The sequence below is a fragment of the Urocitellus parryii genome, chromosome 9 (assembly GCF_045843805.1).
Source record: "Urocitellus parryii isolate mUroPar1 chromosome 9, mUroPar1.hap1, whole genome shotgun sequence".
Classification (NCBI taxonomy): Eukaryota; Metazoa; Chordata; class Mammalia; order Rodentia; family Sciuridae; genus Urocitellus; species Urocitellus parryii.
Window position 1 is genome coordinate 22,312,017 of NC_135539.1, and position 21,474 is coordinate 22,333,490.

General features: G+C 51.5%; 2 protein-coding genes across 5 annotated transcripts; one reads left to right on the top strand and one right to left on the bottom strand.

The window, feature by feature from the left end:
- The first annotated feature begins 526 nt into the window (after positions 1-526).
- On the top strand, positions 527-11,297 carry Sumf2 (sulfatase modifying factor 2). 3 transcript variants are annotated; one of them, XM_026400439.2, is made up of 9 exons: positions 527-625; positions 2,636-2,792; positions 5,365-5,479; positions 5,824-5,868; positions 6,210-6,360; positions 7,158-7,213; positions 9,228-9,312; positions 9,428-9,572; positions 10,719-10,891. In XM_026400439.2, exons 1-9 carry the CDS (start codon positions 571-573, stop codon positions 10,801-10,803), a joined length of 894 nt encoding a protein of 297 aa, XP_026256224.2. In that variant the 5' UTR covers positions 527-570; the 3' UTR covers positions 10,804-10,891. The 3 variants fall into 3 exon arrangements, with proteins under 3 accessions (XP_026256224.2, XP_026256225.2, XP_026256226.1); XM_026400440.2 differs by lacking the exon at positions 9,228-9,312 and having other exon boundaries at positions 10,719-11,297; XM_026400441.2 differs by lacking the exons at positions 527-625; positions 2,636-2,792 and adding an exon at positions 3,206-3,278.
- Positions 11,298-12,057: 760 nt separating this feature from the next.
- Positions 12,058-20,898, bottom strand: Phkg1 (phosphorylase kinase catalytic subunit gamma 1). Of its 2 annotated transcripts, XM_026400335.2 has the most exons (10): positions 20,751-20,898; positions 18,492-18,604; positions 17,796-17,974; positions 17,392-17,446; positions 14,921-14,986; positions 14,211-14,374; positions 13,728-13,818; positions 13,412-13,565; positions 13,180-13,305; positions 12,058-12,761 (listed from the first exon to the last, which is right to left on the bottom strand). In XM_026400335.2, exons 2-10 carry the CDS (start codon positions 18,572-18,574, stop codon positions 12,516-12,518), a joined length of 1,164 nt encoding a protein of 387 aa, XP_026256120.1. In that variant the 5' UTR covers positions 18,575-18,604; positions 20,751-20,898; the 3' UTR covers positions 12,058-12,515. The 2 variants fall into 2 exon arrangements, with proteins under 2 accessions (XP_026256120.1, XP_026256121.1); XM_026400336.2 differs by lacking the exons at positions 17,392-17,446; positions 17,796-17,974; positions 18,492-18,604; positions 20,751-20,898 and adding an exon at positions 15,395-17,385.
- Positions 20,899-21,474: the final 576 nt, after the last annotated feature.

Sequence of the window (21,474 nt, forward strand, 5' to 3'; positions counted from 1 at the left end):
TCAAGGCTGGCCTGTATGATTTGGCCCAGTGGTTGAACCCCCCAGGATTCAACTCCCAGGACCACCAAAAGAGGGGGAAAGTTACTTGGTAGTAGATAGGAAAGACCAGTGAGCTGCAGGCCAAGAAACAGCGCAAGTGTAAAGTGATAAAATGGACGGCTGGAAGACCGATGGAGGTGGTCGAGAGCAACTGGATGAGATGAAAATTTTTTTAGGCTGACAACTTAAAATGATTTTGCAAAATACTCAAGCCCCCTGTAGTCAGCTCGTGGTACTTTGGCTTCCTGGAATTGTTGGCGCCAGCGACAGTACCGCATTCTCCAAGGAGAAGCTGTGGCCCGCTTTGCGCACAGCTCTACAATGTCCCCGCGAGTGCCTGGCAGTGGTCTTGGCAATGGCGGAATGCAGACATCCTGTCGGAGGCCACGGCCTGCCCGGCGCCAGGCTGGGTCCGCGTTCTTGGTGCGAGGGCACTCGAGTCGTGCGCATGCGCGGGCGGCAGCCGGCGTGCGCGCGCGTGCGCAAAGGCCCCATGGAGTGCGCGCCCTACTCGCCCCGCGCGTCCTCAGCATGGGGCTCTTGGTGCCGGCGCTGTGGCTCCTGTCGTTGCCTCGGCTCGGGCTAGGTGGGTGTCGCGGCGCCGGGACGGGGGGGGGGTGGGATTCGCTGCTTCACCTTCCTGCGGGGCGCCTGCTGCGCACGAGGAGTCTCATCCCTCATGCCCGTGGCCCCGCTTAAGGGAGGGCGGGCGGTGCTGGTCCTGCCCCTTAGCGGCGCGCCCTCCGTGCGGGCCGTGCCCCCGGTTCTCAGGCCTCCGCGAGCCCAGCTCCCCCGCACTGCGCCGGCCTGCAGGCGAGACCGCCGGAACACGACCAGCTGGTGCTCTTCAGGGTCTCCATCTATCCAGAGGCACCTTTTAGCTCACAGGTGCTTTCCCAGTTAGCTCGTTTGCGGAGTTACGGTAGAATCGTTTATGGGCGCTGCAATTTTATGTTCTTCTTTAATTTTTAAATTAAATACTTTTTAAATTTGCGATTCCACTCCCTTTTTTCCTTGAAAAATATTTCTTGAGAAAATAAAGTGGATGAAGTCAGTGTGTCAGATGAGACAGAAGTGCCAGAAACTGGACTCTAGGGAAATGCACAGTGCTTGGATATCCTCCGTGGAAATCCTGAAGAATGTGTTCAGCCAGGAAGTGCTCCTCCTGGGAGCCGCACTGTGGAAGTGGAGACTGGACCCTGGATCTAGTCCTGTCTTTGCTGGCCAGCTACTCTCTCCCAGTCCCTGGCATGCTTACTCCGCTCACACTTGACCACTGCGCTACACCCTCAGCCATCAATCGGCTCATCAAGTCACCTCTTTTGGGGGTCTTGGTTTCCTCCTGTGAAGTTTTTTAAAAAATTTTTTTACAATACCTTTATTTTATTTATTTTTTATGTGGTGCTGATGATTGAACCCAGTGCCTCACACATGCTGGGTAAGCACTCTGCCACTGAGCCCCAGCCCCAGTTTCTGTGAAATAAGTTTAAGATCATTTTTATTATATGATTTTCTTCTGAGACAAACAGCACCTTTTTTTTAAAACTATTTTTTAGTTGTCAATGGAACTTTATTTATTTTTATGTCGTGCTGAGGATCAAACCCAGTGCCTCTCATCTACCACTGAGCCACAACCCTAGCCCCAAACAGCATGTTTTTAAAGGAGTTCATCCAATTTTTTTTATAATAATCATTTTACATTTGTGCTAACTGCTAGGGGTACACTAGCAAAATAGATGTCCTTTCCATTTCCTCCTGGAACAGATGATAACAGATGATGTGATAGTGAGGATACTGAGCATTCAAGCCTGTAGTCCAGCATTCAGGAGGTGGAGGTAGTGAGAGCACTAAAGCCCAAGAATTGGAGAACAGCGTGTGACATAATAACACTGTCTCAAAAAAAAAAAGATTGGTGGTGTTAAGTGGAGAGGAAGAAACAGCATGATCAGGGTGGAAAGTGCTGTTATATTTGAGGGTATAATTCCTGGATTTGCCTAGCTGTCTGGGGCAAAGGGTTGTGTGGAGAAATGAAGAGGTGACTGAGGACCTACCATGTGCTCAACATTCCACACATTATTTTATCTTGGGTTCCCCTCCCCTAGGTTTTTCCAGAGTCTAGGACCCCAACTCAGGGCTTTGTGTGTGCTAGGTGAGCTCTGCCACTGAGCTTCATTCCCAACCCCAACATTTGACACACTATTGTAACCCATATCCCTATTTTATAGATGAGGGAATTGAATCTCAGATTGAGTCATTTGCTTGAATTCTCCCAGCAAATTAAGTAGCAGAACAAGAATTTAAAGCCACATTTTTTTTTTTGAGAGAGAGAATTTTTAATATTTATTTTTTTAGTTATTGGCGGACACAACATCTTTGTTTGTATGTGGTGCTGAGGATCGAACCTGGGCCGCACGCATGCCAGGCGAGCGCACTACCGCTTGAGCCACATCCCCAGCCCCCTTAAAGCCACATTTTTAAAGCTCCTGGTTTACTTTTGCTGTGCCTAAGTAGTGCATGTGATCGAGGAGCCATTACCACTTGGCTGGTGAACACATTTGCATAATACATTGCAGGTAACTCCCCTCCTTGTCCACAGGAAATGCACAGGCAACGAGCATGGTCCAGCTGCCTGGTGGGAAGTTCATGATGGGAACAGATGCTCCTGATGGCAGAGATGGAGAAGGGCCGATCCATGAGGTGACAGTAAAACCCTTTGCCATCGACATATTTCCTGTCACCAATCAAGATTTCAGGTATATCAGTGTTTTCTGGGGGAAGTAAAGGCTCTTTCTAATCATTTGTCACATCTAAAAGGAACTAGCTTGTTCAGTGTCATATCATCGCTGCACTGGTACTGTGGGGCTTGCCATGCTTGTCTCACATGGAGAGCCTGAAGGACCAAGAGTCCTGACCCACTCTCTGCAGGAAGAACCGAATTTGGCACTCACATCCAACTGACCCAAGCCAGTACATTTTCCTCTGACAGCATAACTGAGAAATGCCAGCAAAGTCAAACACTCCAAGAACCCTCCTGTAGAGGTGGAGATGAGGGGTGGGAAGATCGGGAGAGGGGTCACACTAGCTAGAAGTCCCTTGAATTGCCTTTGTTTTTTTGGGGTTTTTTTGTTTTTTTTTTTTGAGACAGAATTTTTTTTTAATATTCAGTTTTTAATCGGTGGACACAACATCTTTGTTTGTATGTGGTGCTAAGGATCGAACCTGGGCCGCACGCATGCCAGGTGAGTGCGCTACTGATTGAGCCATATCCCCAGCCCTGCCTTTGTATTTGTTGAAGGAATCAGCATTGTTTTAGGAGTCAAATATAATAGCTCCGGCCCAATCTAAGAAGCTATGATGAGTTGCCCTAGTTTCCCCAAAGCCATGTTTTGAGTAAGGTAAAAGAAATGATCCAAAAGATATTTGTAGATGGTGCAGGGGAAGATATATATATATATGAAATATTCAAAAAATATTTATAGCCAGGTACAGTGGCACACACCTGTAATCTAAGTGACTTGGGAGGCTGAGGCAGGAGAATCACAAGTTCCAGGCTAGCCTCAGCAACTTATCAAGACTCTGTCTCAAAATAAAACATGAAAAGGACTGGGGGTATTGCTCAGTGGTTAAGTACCCTTGGGTTCTATCCCCAATACTGAAAAAAGGAAAAGAAAAATTATATTCAAGAGAGAGGGAGCGGGGCTGGGGTTGTGGCTCAGCGGTAGAGTGCTCACCTCGCACATGCGAGACCCTGGGTTCGATCCTCAGCACCACATTAAAAAATAATAATAAGTGAAATAAAGGTGTGTGTCCAACTACAACTAAAAATATTATTTTTTAAAAAAAGGGAGGGAGGGAAGACAATAAAGTAAATATGGGAAATTTCTGGAATGTTATAATTGGTGGCTAAGTCTTTTTTAATCCAGTTGTTACTTTAAATGGGTCAGAATGTTGTCCCCTGGAAAGCAGGGACCTTGCCTGTCCTATTCCCCTGTGGCTTGCCCCTGAGGTCCTGTAGCAGGTTCAACACCTCCTTATCTCTCAAGATGTGTTTGTTGAATGATCAGCAAATCAATACTGAAAGTTTCTGGAGGGAGTTCTAAGTCTGAATGTTAGTATTGTTAGCAGTTGTAACTACAGGGACATGGAAATATGAATTAGGAAGAAATACTATTTGGTGACTTTCTAATCTGTATTTTCCAATTTTGTAATCCTGAGAAGTGTATCTCATATTTATAGGAACTGGGAAGTTTTCTTGGCAAACTGACTATAAAATGCTGTTTGTTGCTGGTCCTTGCCAAAAGACTGGGTATGATGATGATACATGAAAAAATCACAGAAACATTCTGTAGCCTACTCCTTGCAATGCTATAAGGAATAACTCTGTACCAGCCCAAATCTCTGGAAATTTAACTACCAAACAGTGTCATTTCTCAAAGAATGTTTTCACAAGGAGATTCTCATACATCTTTTCTATATATGTTTGTTTGAAAGTTTGGAAAACAAAAACGTATCATTAATATGTGCGTGACTTCAGAATTAAACATAGGAAATGAAATTTAACATTATGCTCTTGAAAAATATGTCGTATTTGTAGACTTAAAACATGTTCAAAATAAAAATAACTTGCAGGAAAGCCAGGTATAGTGTATGTCTATAATCCCAGCTCCGTCAGAGGCTCAGGCAGTGGTTCAGAAGTTTGAGGCCAGCCTGAACAACTTAGTGAGACGCTGCCTGAGGGTTAAAAGGGCTAGAGAAGCAACTCAGAGGTAGACCTTGCCCAGCATGTTCAAGTCCCAGGGTTCACTTCCCAGGCCCAAGGAGGGGAAAAAACAAACCTTGCAGGGAAAAACTGATTCGGAAGCAAGAATTGGCATATTCCTCAGGCCCTTGGACTCAGTGATTCCACCTCTAGAGGTTTGTCCTAAAGAAAGAGTTAAGATTGTCCAAAAACACAAAGGTGACATTGTAGACTAATATTTAATAATTAACAATCACTCAAAGATAATGTATCAATGTGAGACTGCTCACCAGCCATTAGGTCCTATGGAGTTGGCCCAGCGCTGTGCAGTCCTCCCTGCAGTCTGCCTGCTAGAGTCCACAGACCATACCCAGCCATGGGAAAGCCACTCTGAGGACTTGGTGGGCTTCCTTCAGCCCAGTATCTTTTATATGTGTTAAATGCAAATTATATCCTGGTGATAGGGTGAATCTTTTGGAGCTCTTGAGACCCATGGGGTGTGACTGAGGTCAAGGACACAGGAGGTTTCCCAGAGTGAGTAGGAATGGGGCTCGGAACCCTGTTGGCAAGCGAAACTCTCTCTTCAGGGAGTTTGTCAGGGAGAAGAAGTATCGGACAGAGGCCGAGATGTTCGGGTGGAGCTTTGTCTTTGAGGACTTTGTCTCCAGTGAGCTAAGAAACAAAGCGACCCAGCAAATGGAGGTGAGAGTACCTGGCACGCAGCCAAGGGATGGAGTGGGGCCTGGTCAGCATGGCCTAGGCCATGGTGGGGGAGAAAGAGTCAGATGAGCAGTGCTCCTGAAGTTCACCCTGAGCTGGTTCTGGTGTAGTGAAGCTGAGAGAATCCAGGTAAAGACCGGGTGTTGGTGCCTCCTGAAGCTTCAGGAGAGCACCTTGAGGAACCTGCCTGCAGTGAGGCTGATCAAAGTCCAGCCACAACTCACCGGGACCCCATCTCAGTCGAGGCCTCTGCTCTGCTCCCGTGGCTATTGGAAGGTGCCTTTCCTGGGCAGAGCGTCTTCCACTGTGTGTCTTCTGTTTTGCAGCCTGTTCTCTGGTGGCTTCCAGTGGAAAAGGCATTTTGGAGGCAGGTAAGTGTTGATTCCTCATTTTCTACCCCTTCCCTTATTCTCGAAGCTGTCTTCCCTAGATCCCTCAGCCACCAGGCCAGGCACATCAAGTCCTAAAGGATGACAGGGAGTTCAGGGAAATAGCCAAGCAATCCCATTTCCTCTGCTCCACTCTTTTTCTGTTGCCCTCCTGTTTCTTCTTTAGTCTGCCTTCTAACTGGAAGTCCCTCACTCACCAAGCTGTTTCTCCCAACTTCCTTTCTCCATCTAGTGGTAAACACTTAACTCAGGCCCCCTAAGCCTAGCCTTCCTCAGACTTTCATGAGCTCCCAGAGCCTGTCTCACCTAATCCTGGCTGTCAGCCTGCAGGTCCTGGCTCTGGCATCCGAGAGAGACTGGAGCTCCCCGTGGTACATGTGAGCTGGAACGACGCCCGGGCCTACTGTGCCTGGCGGGGGAAGCGGCTGCCCACCGAGGAAGAGTGGGAGTTTGCTGCCCGAGGGGGCTTGAAGGGTACAGATGTCAAGACAACTTCTCTATTCTCCTCCACATTCCACCCTGCCTGGGGGACTTCTGAGGGTGGGAAGAGCTTGTGCTCCCTAGAGCAGTGCTTCTTAAACTCCCTGTGGGGAAGGGCCAGGGTTCCCTGTGTTGTTTCATTGCTAACCCACCTCAGACCAACACGCATGCGCAATGCCACGAAAAAATGAATGGTTGAAAACACTGAGTGAAAAGGAGACCTAATGTTTTTGTTGGAGATTCCATAGGTACAGGTTAGATTTCCATAGATCTAGTTAGAGCAGCACAGCTTAGGGAAAGCACAGTTTCCAAAGTAGCAGGGGTTGACATTAAAAAGCACCACTTGCTTATAGCTTTGTCTTGGTCAGTCTTGGCTGTGCAAAAGGTCACAATAATACAGAGCAGTTTCCCACGTTGAACACCTCCACACCTCTTCAGACGAATACCTGGGATATCAGTAGTTGAGGTGCTTAGTGTGGTGGACGAGGTTGCTTCTTGCTTGAAATCCAATGAACTAACCTCTCAATGTGCACTCTCTATTTCTATACTCATCTCCATGTGAACTGGCAACAAGGCTTCTAGGTTGACCTGATCACAGCACCTCAAGGGGTACTGCAGAGCCCTGGGGGTGGGGGTCAGGCCAGTGCCCCAGGCAGGGCTGGGTGGGGCAGAAGTAAGCCACCTCCTCTTCCTCACCTCCCAGCTCCCTCAGGTGCCCTCACTGTTTGATTTTGTTTTTCTTTCCCAATTCTTCCTCTCCTTTCTGGCCTGTGTCCTGGCCCTCCTCACAGGTCAGGTCTACCCATGGGGGAACCGGTTCCAGCCAAACCGTACCAACCTGTGGCAGGTAAGACCCACTTCCTCCTCAGCAGCACCAGTCTCCTCCTGCAGGAGATGGGCATCATGGGAGGGAATGTGGGGCTCAGAGGGCTTGTGTCCTGATGGAACTGAAAACTCTGCACTGGTAAGACAAAGACAAGAGGGTGTGGGGGAGACTTCACCACAAAGGGTGACGCTGGAGCTGGTCAGGTAGGAGGTTGCCGAGTGAAAAGTCCAGGCATTCCCAGCCAAGGGAGCACCAGGGCATGTTCAGAGGTGTGGCTGTTTCAGGAAGTAAGGGGCTACAGGAGATAGGAAAAGAGCAGGATGGGGAGCCAGCAGGGGTTTACTTGTTTGTTTCTGGGAACGAAACCCAGGAATCCAAGGCCTGGGCTTGCTGGGCACGCAGTGTATGGCTGCAGATGTGCGCTGGAGCATCATCATTCTGAGTCAGGAAGAAATGCACTGAGGCTGACTTGTGCAGGAGCAGGTGAGGTAGAACTGCAGATGTGACGGGATGTGTTGAGTCCCAGGCTATGGAAGTGGCCCAGGGATCATCAGTTCTCAAATTAAGTGGAAACAGGATCAAAAGAGGAAGCCAAATGGGAGAAGCATATGTGAGAAGGTGGATAGGGTTTGATAATTCATCAAATGTGGAAGGGTGGAGGAGGGTGGACTCTAGCCTGAGCCCAGGCTTGGGCCATATGGCTAAGGTGCTGCCTCATCTACACAGATAACCTGCACATCAGCAGTCAGGGGGGAGTCTATGGGCTCAGGGTCAGCCCAGGTCAGGTGTTCTTGTCAGTAAAGATTGAAAACAGGAGGGGAGCCCCTGTCTGGCTCCCAAGGCCCAGGTTTGTTCCCAGCAGGGAGTCATCAGGCATCTACCTTTTAGAGGATGGCTGGAGGCTCTAGAGTTGGGGGATTCCTCACCAGCCTGTTAGGAAAAGCATCAAAGAGGGCCTGCAGTTATAATGACCTATTTATGTTTTTTTTGTTTTTTTTTTTTTTTTAAAGAGAGAGTGAGAGAGGAGAGTGAGAGAGAGAGAATTTTTAATATTTATTTTTTAGTTCTCGGCGGACACAACATCTTTGTTGGTATGTGGTGCTGAGGATCGAACCCGGGCCGCACGCATGCCAGGCAAGCGCGCTACCACTTGAGCCACATCCCCAGCCCGCCTATTTATGTTTTTGTTGGTGTGTCTGTGTGGTGCTGGGGATGGATCCCAGAACCTTGCACATGCTAGGCAGGTGCTCTACCACTGAGCCACACCCCAGCCCTTGCTATTGTTTGAGATAGGGTCTCGCTAAGTTGCCCCAGCTGGCCTCCAACTTGTGATCCTCCTCCCCCAGCCTCCTGAGCTGGTGTTACAGATGTGTGCCACTGCACCTGGCCACTTTGCTGAGTTTTTAAGGGAGGCAACACGTGGCACTGAGGATAGTCACATTAAGGGAGAGAAGTGTAAGTGATGTAGTGCATGGTGGCGCTGAACAGATCACCAACCGTCACCCTCCTGGTGTGAGAGCTGCTTACAGGCAGTGGTGCCAACCACGCCCCAGGTTAAGGAAAGGTGACAGACCTCAACAAGTTATGACAGCAAGCATCAGTCATGTTTTTAAGGATTTTTCTTGTAAAGAGTAGGAGAGAGGAACAGTAGGGTGGGGTGGATGAGAGGGCATTAAGGTTGTTGTGGTAGAAGGGAGAAGGCTCAGGGGGGTACCCGTGGTCCTGCGAAGGCAGCAGGTGCAGGACCTGGAGGAGAGTGGGAAATGCCGCTCCCAGTAGCTCCACAGCGCGAGGGTATCAAGGCAAAGGGCAGGAGGTCTCTGAAAGCCAACAGTAGGAGGACAGGCTGGACGTGGACCACTGTGGGCACAGAAATGCACTCTTCCTGACCCAGCCTGAGGGGAGCCTTAGGTTATGGCCCCAGCCCCTTTCTGGGCCAGCTCTGCAGCAAGGGGACTGTGGATTTTTCCTCCAGGCAGGGTTTCCTGTCTTGGAATAGGCTGATAGACCCTTCAGGGTTAATTTCTCCCACCAGGGAACATTCCCCAAGGGTGACAGAGCTGAGGATGGCTTCCACGGAGTCTCGCCGGTGAATGCCTTTCCCCCACAGAATAGCTACGGTAGGCTCTCTCCCGAGTTGCTGATGGTCCTAATGCTGCCCGTTCTCCCCAGGCCGCAGACGGGTTGGGGGATCTCGTGCTTCCCAGCCTGGCTGATGCTCCTACTATGTTGCAGGGATCTATGACCTCATGGGCAATGTGTGGGAGTGGACCGCATCACCCTACCGGGCCACTGGCCAGGACATGCGTGTTCTCCGGGGTGCGTCCTGGATCGACACCATTGATGGTTCTGCCAACCACCGGGCCCGGGTCACCACTAGGTGAGAGCTTGGTCCTGTGGAACACGGCTCAGCAGCCAGGGCCCGGGGGTCTGTCCTGGCTGCAGGAGCCCAGGCGGCTGATGTGGGTGCTGCTTCTGGGCACCAGCCTCTGCTGGGGTTGTGGGCACAGAACAGGAACAAGCAAGAAGAGTTAGGGGCCTGGGGCAACTTGTAGCATTTCCTGCTAGCTCACCACCCCAGGGGGGACTGTGTGGCCCACTAACTATATGGGCATCCCTCTCATCCTCCCTAAGCAGGTGGGAGCAGGGGGATGGGGGTAGAGTGGCCACATCAGGTCATTGCCGGTAGACATGGAATTACTGACTCTCCAAGTAGATGGGCACATGAAAAATCATTTTTTATAATCCTTTGCTTTACAATCAAGAAAAAAAAGGCTCAGGAGGTCCTGGGGCCTCCTTATTTCACACAGATGTTTAGTGGTGGCACCTGGCTGGCAGAGTTCCTGAACCCCCTTCCAGGACCCTCTTTCAGCATCTGCAGGTTTAATTTAGCTGATAACCTCTGCAGCTTCTTCCACTGGATTCCTTAAGGTCTTAGAGTCTGCTGTCTGTGGCCTCACGACATCAAGGCTACCGAGGTTTATTTGATGCTTTGAAATTTCTGGGTTTTCTTCGCCTTTCTCTTTTGAACAAAGTAGTGGAGAACCAGGAAGGCCTGGAGCAGGAATCTGGGTTTTCTGCTGACTGCCCCACCCGCCTCCTACCATACACATGGCCTTCCTGGCCTCTGATTCTGTATCTAGGAAATGCTGACATCCTGCCTTGCAGAGCAGGGGAAGTAGCATGTGAAGGAAAGCTGGGGAGGGTAACCTCCCCAGTGCCATTTCACTCCGTGCCTACAGGGTTTGGGGCTATGCTGTTCTAACCCCCCACAGTGGAGGTTGTTATAGTGATAGCCAAGCCCTGTCCTCCAGTGCCATCCCTCAGGGCCACTCCGCATACCCTACTCTGTCCCACACCCCTTGAGTGGTTCTCACCCAGGACTTGCCCTTATACCAGGTCTCTCCTGGCCACGCTGCTGCAGGCCTCAGACACACCAGCCTCAGCAAGCCTGGGGTGGGCAGGAAGGGTGGGATGGCCACCAGCCCCTCTCAACACAGGCTTCTCTCCCCTTCTCTGATGGCAGGATGGGCAACACTCCGGACTCTGCCTCAGACAACCTGGGCTTCCGCTGTGCTTCAGGAGCAGGCCGCCTGCCCGGGGAGCTGTGAGTTGCTGGCAGCATGGACAGGAGAAAAGTTCCCCTGAGACCCAGGTCATTCCCTGGCCATATTCCAAACGCAGCTGACCCTAAGCTCTTAAACTGCAGCTTCGGGGACACCCTCCCCTCCCTTCCCATCTTCCACAGCAGGCATTTCCCAAGGCAGGGTGGGCTCTCCCTCTGAGAACTGCCCCTGTCTCAGGGAAGGAGCCTGACTGCAGTGACTGGGAGCTGGGTGTCCCCTGGAGGCCAAGCATTGACCATACAGGGCCAGATAGGAAAACTGTTGGAACAGAGGGCTCCAAAGTGCAGTTCCCAAAACATTTGTAAATCTGTTACCTTCCCTTTCTCCCTGATTGAGAGATCTGACATTTCCTCAACACAAAATTTTCTAAGGCAGCTGTTTTCCCAGCAGATTTTTGTAGAAGGAAAATGCTTCCTTTATCTGCCTATAGTGTTTCTTGCTCCTTTCAAGGAACTATCTGTAAAAATGCAATGGGTTAGGCTGGGGATGTGACTCAGTGGTAGAGCACTTGCCTACCATGTGGGTTTGATTCTCAGCACCACATGTAAATAAATGAATAAAATAAAGGTCCATCAACATCTAAAAAAAATTTTTTTTAATGAAATGGGCTTCTCACACACACACACACACACACACACACACACACTCACACTCACACTCACACACTCACACTCAGAACCTACAGGCGCTCTACCACCGAGATACACCAGCCCTTTTTATTTTTTATTTTGAGACAGGATTTTGGTAAGTTACCCAGACTGGCCTTGAACTTTACAAGTGTGCTGCCATGCTGGGCCCAGTGTCAATCTTAAATAATTTACCAGGAAGCTGTGCATTGTGGCAGTCACAAAGCAAATAATCCAGAAGCTTTCCCTTCTGATGTTTTGTTGTTGTTGTTTTGTTTTTTGGTACCAGGGATTGTACTCAGAGGCCCTTGATCACTGAGCCATATCCCCTTTTTTGTATTTTATTTAGAGACAGGGTTTCATTGAGTTGTGTGAAGCCTTGCTTCTTGTTGAAGCTGGCTTTGAACTCATGATTCTCCTGCCTCAGCTTCCTGAGCTGCCTGCCACTGTGCTGGCTCCCTTCTGATGTTAATTGTATATCTTACTTGTATAGGAGCTTCTGATGCCTCTAAAAACATCCCTAGCAAAAAACCTGCTCCATGTCATCAGATGTCACCACATCAATAAATTTGCAATTGTGTATCTCAGATATTTCTCTTTTTTGGTACTGGGGATCGAACCCAGGGTTGCTTTACGCCTGCCTGAGCCCCATCCCCAGCTCTCTTTATTTATTTTGAGACAGGGGTCTTTCTATGTTTCCCAGGCTGGTCTTGACCTTGTCATCCTCCTGCCTCAACCTCCAGAGTTGCAGGCATCATGGTGTGCGCCACCACACCTGGCTGATCCTCACCCTGGCACCCCTAGGAAGGGTTTCAACTGTCAGTAACCCTGGCTCCCCATGGAAGGAAATTGGGATGGTGCAGGCTGGGCCTTGGAGAAGCAGGAGGACTCGTGATTGTTTCAGACCACACCTGTTCTACATTTATCTGTATGCGGTGCACACGCACACGCTGCTCGACTTGCGGAGGCCTTGCAGGGACAGCCGCCTGCATCCGAGGATTCAAGCCAGGCCCTGGTGCTCCTCGCACACAAGCCAATGCGGGGTCTCATGGCTGCCTGCCCCACCGTCCCTCAGTAGTCTTCCTCGGCCAGCGAGAGGAGCACGGCCTTGGGTGTGTTCTCGAAGAGCGCGGCCCTGTTCTGCTGCTGACCCTTCTTCACCCAGTGGCCATAGATGCGGAAAGCGTAGGCATCGATGAGGCGGCGCAGCGGCCTCAGCGCATACGGGTCGCGGATGACGATCTCCCGGGTTACCGGTTTCACGCGGCGGTACTGGTAGTAGATCCTCACTGCAGCCAGCACGGTTAGCGCGATGACCTGCGAAGGACCTGCTCTGAGAGCTCCCCTAGGGTAACCCCAGCCCTGCGCAGGTCCCCAGCCCACCAGCATGATCAGAGTGATCCTGCCGAGGGGCCACTCAGAGTGTCCCCAAGCAGCCCACTGGGCCCTGCGCAGTCCCCCACATCCCCAGCCTGCCAGCATTATCAGAGCGATCCTGCCTAGGGGCCACGCTGAGAGTGTCCCCCAAGCGGCCCACTGGGCCCTGCACAGTCCCGGCCCATAGAACCAGCCAGGTGCCATGCTCTTCTGCAGCCGGGAGTTGAGCTGGAACCCTCCCAGGTGAGGAGCAATGCACTGGACAGTGTGGATGTGAGAGCCCCTAGGTGTCTTGGGGCTAAGACCTCAGGAGCAGCAGCACCTGCCCTAGGGCCACAAGTCAAGGGAAGGACAATACCTTGAACTTGCCACGAGGGCTGAAGTGCCGCACCTCTTCCACCACGTACTGCTGGAAGAAAGGGTGTGCCAAGGCCTCCTCCGCAGTGCAGCGGTTCTGGGGCTGCACTACCAAGAAGCGGGATACCTGAGGGAACAGAAGAGAGGAGCTGAGCACCAAGGCGACCCCCCCAGCACATCAGAAGACCCCTCCCCAGGCCATGCTGGACGAGCCTGGAGTCCTGGCCTCTCACCAGGTCCTTCACGGTGTCTGAGTAATCATCCCATTCCGGGGAGCCAAACTGGTAGTTGCCACTCATGATCATCCTCAGCATCAGCATCTGCTTCCGGTGCCAGAAGGGTGGGGAGCCAGCCAGCAGGGTGTACATGATGACCCCTGTGCTCCACCTGGGTTGTGCAAGGGCAGCTTGTTATCCCTAGCAGATGGGCAGGTGAGTGCAGGAGGGCTGGCTGCCCCTCCTAGCAGCATCAGGGAAGGAGAGGGAGCATCTCTGTTCCAACCTAGTCCTGCCCATGGGTCCCTCCTCCCTCCCCACCTCCTGCACTCACATGTCCACCTCCTTCCCATAGCCTGGATGGTCATCGTTCATGGAGCACTCAATGATTTCGGGGGCCAAGTAACTGGGGGTCCCACAGACCTCTGCAGAAGAGTTACTGTCAGGACCAGCCAGCAGAGGGCACTTAGAAGAGGAAGGCCAAAGATATAGTGGAGATGTAAGGGAAGTGGGGCTGGGACTGGGGTTGGCCTAACACTGGCCAACTTCAGGGCTGAGGGCAGGGGCAGGGTTCACACAGACCCAAGGGCTGCCTTTTGGTTCCCTTTTACCCATCCCAGCCTGGAGCTTAGGCAGTGGCAACCTGGCTCAGCACAGTCCCGGAAGGAGGACTCAACCTGAAGAGGCACCTAGCCCTCCACTGGCAGGACTTTATTCTAGTGGAAAATGGCAGGGAGAAACCCAGGCTCTCTGGTCCTGGAGAACTGACCAGGACCAGAGAGTTCAGAGAGCCTGAGCCCCTGGCATGTCACCAGACCTCTCAGCTTCTCTCCCGGCTGCAGCTGACAGGAAAAGCCAAAGTCCGTGAGCTTGATATTCATGTTGTCATCCAAGAGAATGTTCTCAGGCTTCAGGTCCCGGTGTACGATGTTGAGCTTGTGCAAGGCACTGATCACTTCCAGCAGGGCTCTCATGATCTTTCTAGGGTGGGCACATATGTTGCTCCTTTCTTTTTCCTTTTTAAAGTTTTTAATTGGCTGTGTTTTTTCTTTTACTAGAGCATTATAGTTATACATAATAGTTGGGCTCATTTTGACAAAATGATACATGCATGGAATTTGACTCCATTTCAGTCCCCTTTACCCACCCTTCCCCCACCCTAGTCTCTGTCCTCTGTCCTCTGTTCTACATGTCTTCCTTTCACTCATGTATTTATGTTTGATTGGTGCTTTGTAGACACACAAATCAAACACTCCATAAGACAGACCGCGTTCCACCCCATGTTATTCTACTCTGCAGGGTCAAGAAGTAGCAGGGAGAGCAAAGCTCACATACCAGCCACACTGCCAGCACAGGGAGGAGGGCTTGGGATAGGCTGGGAGGGTCCAGACCCAGCCAGGGAGGCAGGGCACCAAGACAGCAGTGCACACTCCCAGCTGAGACAGGGCACACCATGCCTCCTAGACCTCACACCTGTGCTGCTAGGACATTGGAAGGGCCTGGAAAGATGGGCAGACAGACCCTCACCTGGTTTCTTTCTCACTCAAGGTGACCTTCTCAGTGAGGTAGTCAAAGAGCTCCCCTCTCTTCATCCTGTGGGAACAGGTTCTAGTCATGCTTGTCCCAAGATCACCCCTCACCCTGCTCCCAGAGGGACAAGATGGGCTGCCACTCCTCCTGAAGGACCCAAGTCTGGGGAGAGGAACTGGGGGAGTGAGTACAGAATTTGGCAAGAATTGGAAGAAAAGAGGAGGCTGGAAAGGTGGGATGCACACCAGTGCCAGGGTCCCTGTCTATGGAAGTGCCATCATAGGCTGGGACCTGTCAGAACTCAGATCAAAGCTGGAGGTTGAAAGGCCTCCTGAGCCCAGGGTTCCAGGTGCAGATCAGAAGGACTCGAGTATCCGGAATTTTCCCAGGAGACAAATGGGAGGAATCAACACTGAATGTTGGGAAGGTTTGCCTGTTACAGGGTCAAGAACTGCCACTCAATCTCCTTACCTCTTGGGAGGATCTTGAAAGGGTCTCTGCTAGAATGATCTAGTTATGCCCTGAGGGCTCCTGAGGGCACCAGCAAAAATAGATTCCCCAAGCAGCCTCTTCAAAGGTTAAAGACATTTGAGCTACCCCCAAAGGTGGGACAGGATGGTGCAGGTGCTGCAGATTGGGGAGAGCGGCAGCTGGCCAAGTCTGGAGGGGTCTTCGGAGAGTCTGCAGAGACTAAGTAGGAAAAGGCTCATCCTGTCCCTCCTTCCCACCCCTCCAAGGGTCAAGGGATCCCCATGGGGAGGAGAGTGAATGGAGGAACAGATTTGTGGCCAGCATCACAGAGAGGAAGAAAACCTTCAGCTTGGTTGGCAGCTTGAGAAGGGAAAGGGTGTCTTTTTGAGATGACCTATAATTTACAGAGGTGAGCCTCGTTTTACACAGTACCTGTAATGTGTTCCTAAAAGGTAATGTGTGAATCCAGTCTTTATCCTCGTTTGTTTCCAGTGCTGGAGATTGAACCCAAGGCCTCCCACATGTTAGGCAGGCACTCTAATCACTGAGATACACCTCCAGCCCCAGTCTCTATCATTTTAGTTCATTTGAAAGATACTAGGAGAACTCACTATCAGCAGCAGCAGCAATGATTGGCCAGTGAACACTGGGGGCCATGCATGGCACCTCAGTGGACTCTACCTTCCCGGAGCTAACCATGTATTTATACTTACATGTGAGGCTAAATTGTTACTGTAAGTCAGTAAGCCTGGTGTGGTGACACACACCTGTAATCCCAGAGACTCAGGAGGCTGAGGCAAGAAGACTGAAAGTTTGAAGCCAGCCTAGGCAACTTAGTGAGGCCCAGCCTCAAAATACAAAATGAAAAGGGCTGGGAATGTAGCTCAGTGGTAAAGTGCCCCTGGTCCATTCCCAGCACCACAAATTTAATTAATTAATTAAAAATTTAAAAAAATAATACTGAACATAATATAGCTACAATGCGAAATATTTCAGCAATACATAACTTACTTGAATAATTTCTCAAGTAACCCCTGTCCCTAAAACTATTGCATATGGAGAAATCATACTTGTTTTTGCAGAGGTTGACATTCTCAGTAAAAAGGCAGTGGAGGGGAACAAGGAGCAGAGCATTCCCTTCCCTGGGAAGCTTTAATAACAAAGACGATGACAAGTTTGAACACAGTTCATAGAGTACTTTGTGTTGCTCACACTTGACACTCAGTGACAAGGAGCTCAAGCAAAGGGGTGATCTTGATACTAATGGTATTGACCTTTGAACCACATCTTGGATGCAGCCTCTGCCCTCCACACTGCTGACCCACATCCTGCCACTGGGATCCTCATCAGAAACCAACAGTTCCATGGTGGAGCACCTGCCCAGGTGCACCAGGCCCTCTGGGGAGAGTCAGGGTTAGGGTTATCATGGCTATAGTGCCTGCAGCACCTGCTCCTTGGTTCCAGCCTCACATCCTGCTGCTCTGCACAAGCTCACTCCCCCTACTCGGGGGCCTTGCAGATCCCGGCCATGGGGCCCACGAGCCAGCTCTTCCCTTGGCTGCAGACCTGCTTGGGGCCTTTGCTCTGGTCCTTCCATGCCTTCCCCCTACACCTCTACTCAAGTCACCTCCTGGAGACTCTGCCTGAAGTTCTGGTCCCCCTAACCCTTTGCTGTGCCTTATGGGCATGTACATGTACTCGACTACAAGTCAGAACCTGGTCTGGCCCTTCCATTGCCATGTCCTCCATGTCTAGAATAAATATGGAGTGGCCCCAGCACAACTGTCACTGCAGTTAATAATCAGTATCACTTACGTTGTGCCAAGCACGGTGCCAATATTGCTCCCATAAGACAGATAAGAAGACCAATACTGAGAAAAACCACCTGGCCCATATGTGGTGGACCCAGGTTTCAAAGCCTGGCAGCCTGGGCAGGAGTCAGAGTGGAGGTTCTCCAGCAGGCCCCGGTGTGGCTGGCTACAGGATTGGGTACTTACAGGTCAAACACCAGGAAGAAGAAGGTATTGGTCTCATAAGTGTCCTTCAGTTGTACTGAAATGGAAACATCTAGCTGGTTTCAAGTAGCAGGGGGCAGGGTACAGGGGCACGGGGGATGAAAGCTGGGGTAACGTGGAGGGAGCAGGCTGGTGGTCAGAGGAAGTCAACCTGGACGTGGGCAGGCCCGGGACTTGACACTCCACCTTCCCACCCCTACCCACTCCAGCCCTGCCTGTGACCCTGGTGTCGGCAGCGAAGGGCTGGTTGGTGACTCCAAGCCATGGGGCCCTGAGGCTGCAGACCCTCAGTCTGGGCAGCCACTCAGTGGGTCACATGGCCCTTCCTGGGCTCTCAGAGCAGGATCCTGGCAGAGTATCTGCTGTGGCCTGGGGCCATCACTCACTGATGTTCGGGTGTCCAGAGACTTTGCGCAGGATGTCCACCTCCTTCAGTGTGGCCTCTCGCAGCTCCTGCACTTCCTGGGGGCTGAAGCTGCCTCCACCGGTGATATCGATGATCTTCACAGCGTACTCCTGACATGTGGGCTTGTGGATGCAGCGCCTGACCACACTGCTGACTCCCCTAGCGTGCAGAGCACAGGTGACAAAAGGGACCCTATCCCAAGGGAGTCCCAGGTCCAGGCCGGGACCAGGATGTTCTGCCCTTGTAATTCACACTTTCCCCAAATCCCTGTGAGTTTTGGGGGGAGATGGGGTGAAGAAATAAAGGCAGAGGGGTGATTTTCCTAGAGCTGGGCATAGCAAGGCAGGCTCAGTGCTCCTCCTCAGCAGGTAGAGAGAAGGGGTACCCTCCCCGGGCCACAGCCTTCCCTAGGATTCCTGACTCTAACCCCCAGCCCAAGGCCAGGTTTGGATGTGCTGAACAACAGCACCTGGGAATCTTTTGCGGGAAACATCTCTGATCTCATTCCTCTTTCCTGTCCTGGATTCAGGAGGGCAGGCCCCTAAGCTGAAGGATTCTCCAAGGGTTCAGTGCTTAGGGGATGGACACGGGTCAGTGTTCAGGGTTAGCAGAGATGGCACAGCCCACAGGGCCTGCTGGAGCCCAGACGCACTCCTCAGGACAGTGTGGCTCCTACCTGCCCAGAATCTCCTTGGGCTCATAGTTCTCGTAGAAGCCCTGTGTGGAATGAGTGTCTGGCAGCCCCTCATCCCGAGTCATAGTAGCTCCTCAGGGTGAGTCCCAGGGTCCCTAAAGGAGAACAGAAAGAAGCCATCAGCCTCCTGACATTGGTGGTGTGCTCCTGAGAGCTGGAACTGTTTCTCATTCACCCTTTTCTTTTTTTTTTTCTTTTTTTTTTTTGGTACTGGGGATTGAACCCAGGCTTGCTTCACCACTGATCCATGTCCCCAGCCCTTTTTCAAGGATTTTTCAATTTTGAGATAGGATCTCACTAAGGCCCTAGGGCCTTGCTAAGTTGCTGAGTCTCGCCTTCAACTTGCAATCCTCCTGCCTCAACCTCCTGAGTCTCTGGGATTACAGGTGTTGATCACCGTGCCCAGCTCTCATTCATCGTTATACCTTCTGGCACAGGACAGGCCTATAATGAATGTTCAAAATAAATATTAGTGAAAAAATCCAGCTGCCTCTGACTGCCCAGCCCCTTCTGGTCCCCCAGTGATGACCACCTTTCCTCCCTGTGACTTCTCTTCCTCTCTGCTGGGAGCTTTGGAAAGAGCCCAGCTTGCTTCTTCCCACTAGCTAATGCTCCTGTGATCCTCAGGACACTTGAGGCTCTTTATGGTCACAGATGGGGTTAGCAAATTGTTGGCCAAGCCCAGGCTTAGCCCTGGGGCAAGAGATCAGGTTAGCTCTAGAGAGGCCAGCACATCCTTGTTTTTAGAAAGAGCCAAGCTAAACCACAGAGGGCAAATTAATGTGCAATTTACTTTGCCTTTGAAGGAGACTAGACCAGTCCTGTTTTTCTTCTGCAACTGTGGAAGAGGCAAGAACCCTGACTTGGTGCTTGCATTCTGATCCTTGTTCATCATGCCTCCTTTCCTTTCAGGAAGCCCTTCTCGTTGCTCCTCTCTTGCTTTGCCCACAGCCAGGGCTTCTGTAATCCCTCCCTCATCCACTCATCCCATCTTTCATTTTGTAGAACATAATGCCTATGCTTGGCCAAGCACAGAGCCAGGTGCTCTAAGGGATGCAGAGCTGGGTGGCAAGTCCCGGCCCAGCCTCTGGAACAATCTGCCAGTGTGTGCTGTCATCTCCGTTGGACTGTGACCTCCCCTAGGATGCATCCATCACCTCTGCCCTCTGTGCTCGGGTGTGGGAGATACTGCTCCTAAAATGGGAGTCCATGGCTGGGTAGGGAAGCCTGTGGTCCAGGGTCCTACCTAACAATGGGGAGGACTGTTGAGCCGGTGTGGCTCTTCTGCAGTGTGGGGCAGTATAGTCAGGAAAGTCGAGCCTGTACCTAGGGAGCCGAGAAGGCCCACTTGACCAGGGAACTGGGCTCCTACCTCAGGTGCAGGCTTTGACAGGTGCAGACAACAGGAAGAGGGGAAGATAGAGAATGGGCACAAGCTGCCTCTGACCCCACATCTATCACACCCTGGTCTCTCAGGGAGGCTGATTTGCTGACCAGCCAACCAGCAGCCCTGGCTGCCTTAGGACCCAGGCTGACCATTCCAGAAGGCCTGGTGTCCCTGCTACTGGGTGCCTGGTTACCAGAGGGAGGCTTAGAATAACAACAGTCTCCTTGCCAGGAGCAAGGGCTGGACTGCACAAAGGTCTCCTCTGCCCCGTCAGCAACCAACAGAGCCCGGGAGAGTATGTTCCCCCAAACAAGCCCCTTTTCTGGCAAGTCCTTCCAAGTTCCCAAGATGGGCATTCCTGCATCTCGAAACTGAGCAGCACCAGGCTCCTCCCTTCCCCAGGCCTCCATGGGCAGAGGGTATATCTGGACCCATGCCAGGAGGCCATTCCCTGACAACCAAGTGGGCCAGGTCCTGCTGCGCTCACCTTTTCTGGTGTGTGTGTTGTGTGTGTCCCTCTGCTCGGAGGCCTGAGCAGAGCCAACTTTGTGTTCCTATCCACTGCCCATCAGCCTTTCACATCTTTCCCAAGCCCCTTTGGAGAAGATTCCCAAATAGGAGTGGGTGGTCGGGTCTTTTAGGAACATAAAAGCCTTCCCCCAAAGCTAGAGTTGGAAAGCAGTCATCAGGGCCACTGTGTACAGAGACTCCCCGGCAGTGTTTCAGGAATCGGTGTGGCCACACTCCCAGGCCTATCTGCATTTGGAAGGGAAGAAAAATGGGCCTAATGGGCCCAGGAGCTCTGATTTCTCTACCTGCAGCCTCCCTCTCCCACCTGTTGCTTGGCCACTCACCTGTTAGTCTTGGCAGGCCCTTGAGTGAATGTGAGAAGAATCCCAAAGGTCCCAGAGCCCCTGGAGGAGAAGGGATAACAGAAGGCTGAAGCTGTGTCCTGAGCAGACACTTGTGGCCGGAGTAAGATATCCTGTGCTTTTCTTTGGGGTTTTGCTAACTGATGACGGAAAGCTTAAGTGCCAAAAATAAATCACAACTGCAAGCCTGGGATGCAGGCCAGGCTCAGCAGGGCTAGGCCCAGGGCCAAATCCTGCCAGGGGCAACCCCTGGTGGAGGGCAAGGGAGGTGCAGGTGGCCCAGGACCATGGGACAGCGAGGCAAGGCCTTCCTTCTGGAGCTCACCTGGCTTCCAGGCCCAGAGGAGGCAAAGCCAGAATTGTCAGGAACATGCACATTTCTCTGGGAGTGATTCCCCTGAATGTCAAGAACAGCTTGGTACACAGGTGTGGCAGCTGTCACAAGGCAGACACCAGCATGCACTGCCTTCTGTGTGGGCCCCTCCTGAAGACAGGCCTCAAAGCTTAGAGACCCTCTCCTGGGGAGCTCACCTCTGCTATGCCTTCCACAGGTTTATCTGAAACACCCTCCTTCTACTCACCTACCTACCTGGTGACCTTGAGCAAGTCACTCTTCTTGTACTGGAAAGAGTCCCACATACCAAAAAATGTCAGGGTGCCCCTGAGACTGGTTCCATTTTAAGGGATGGACAGAACTAGGAATGAG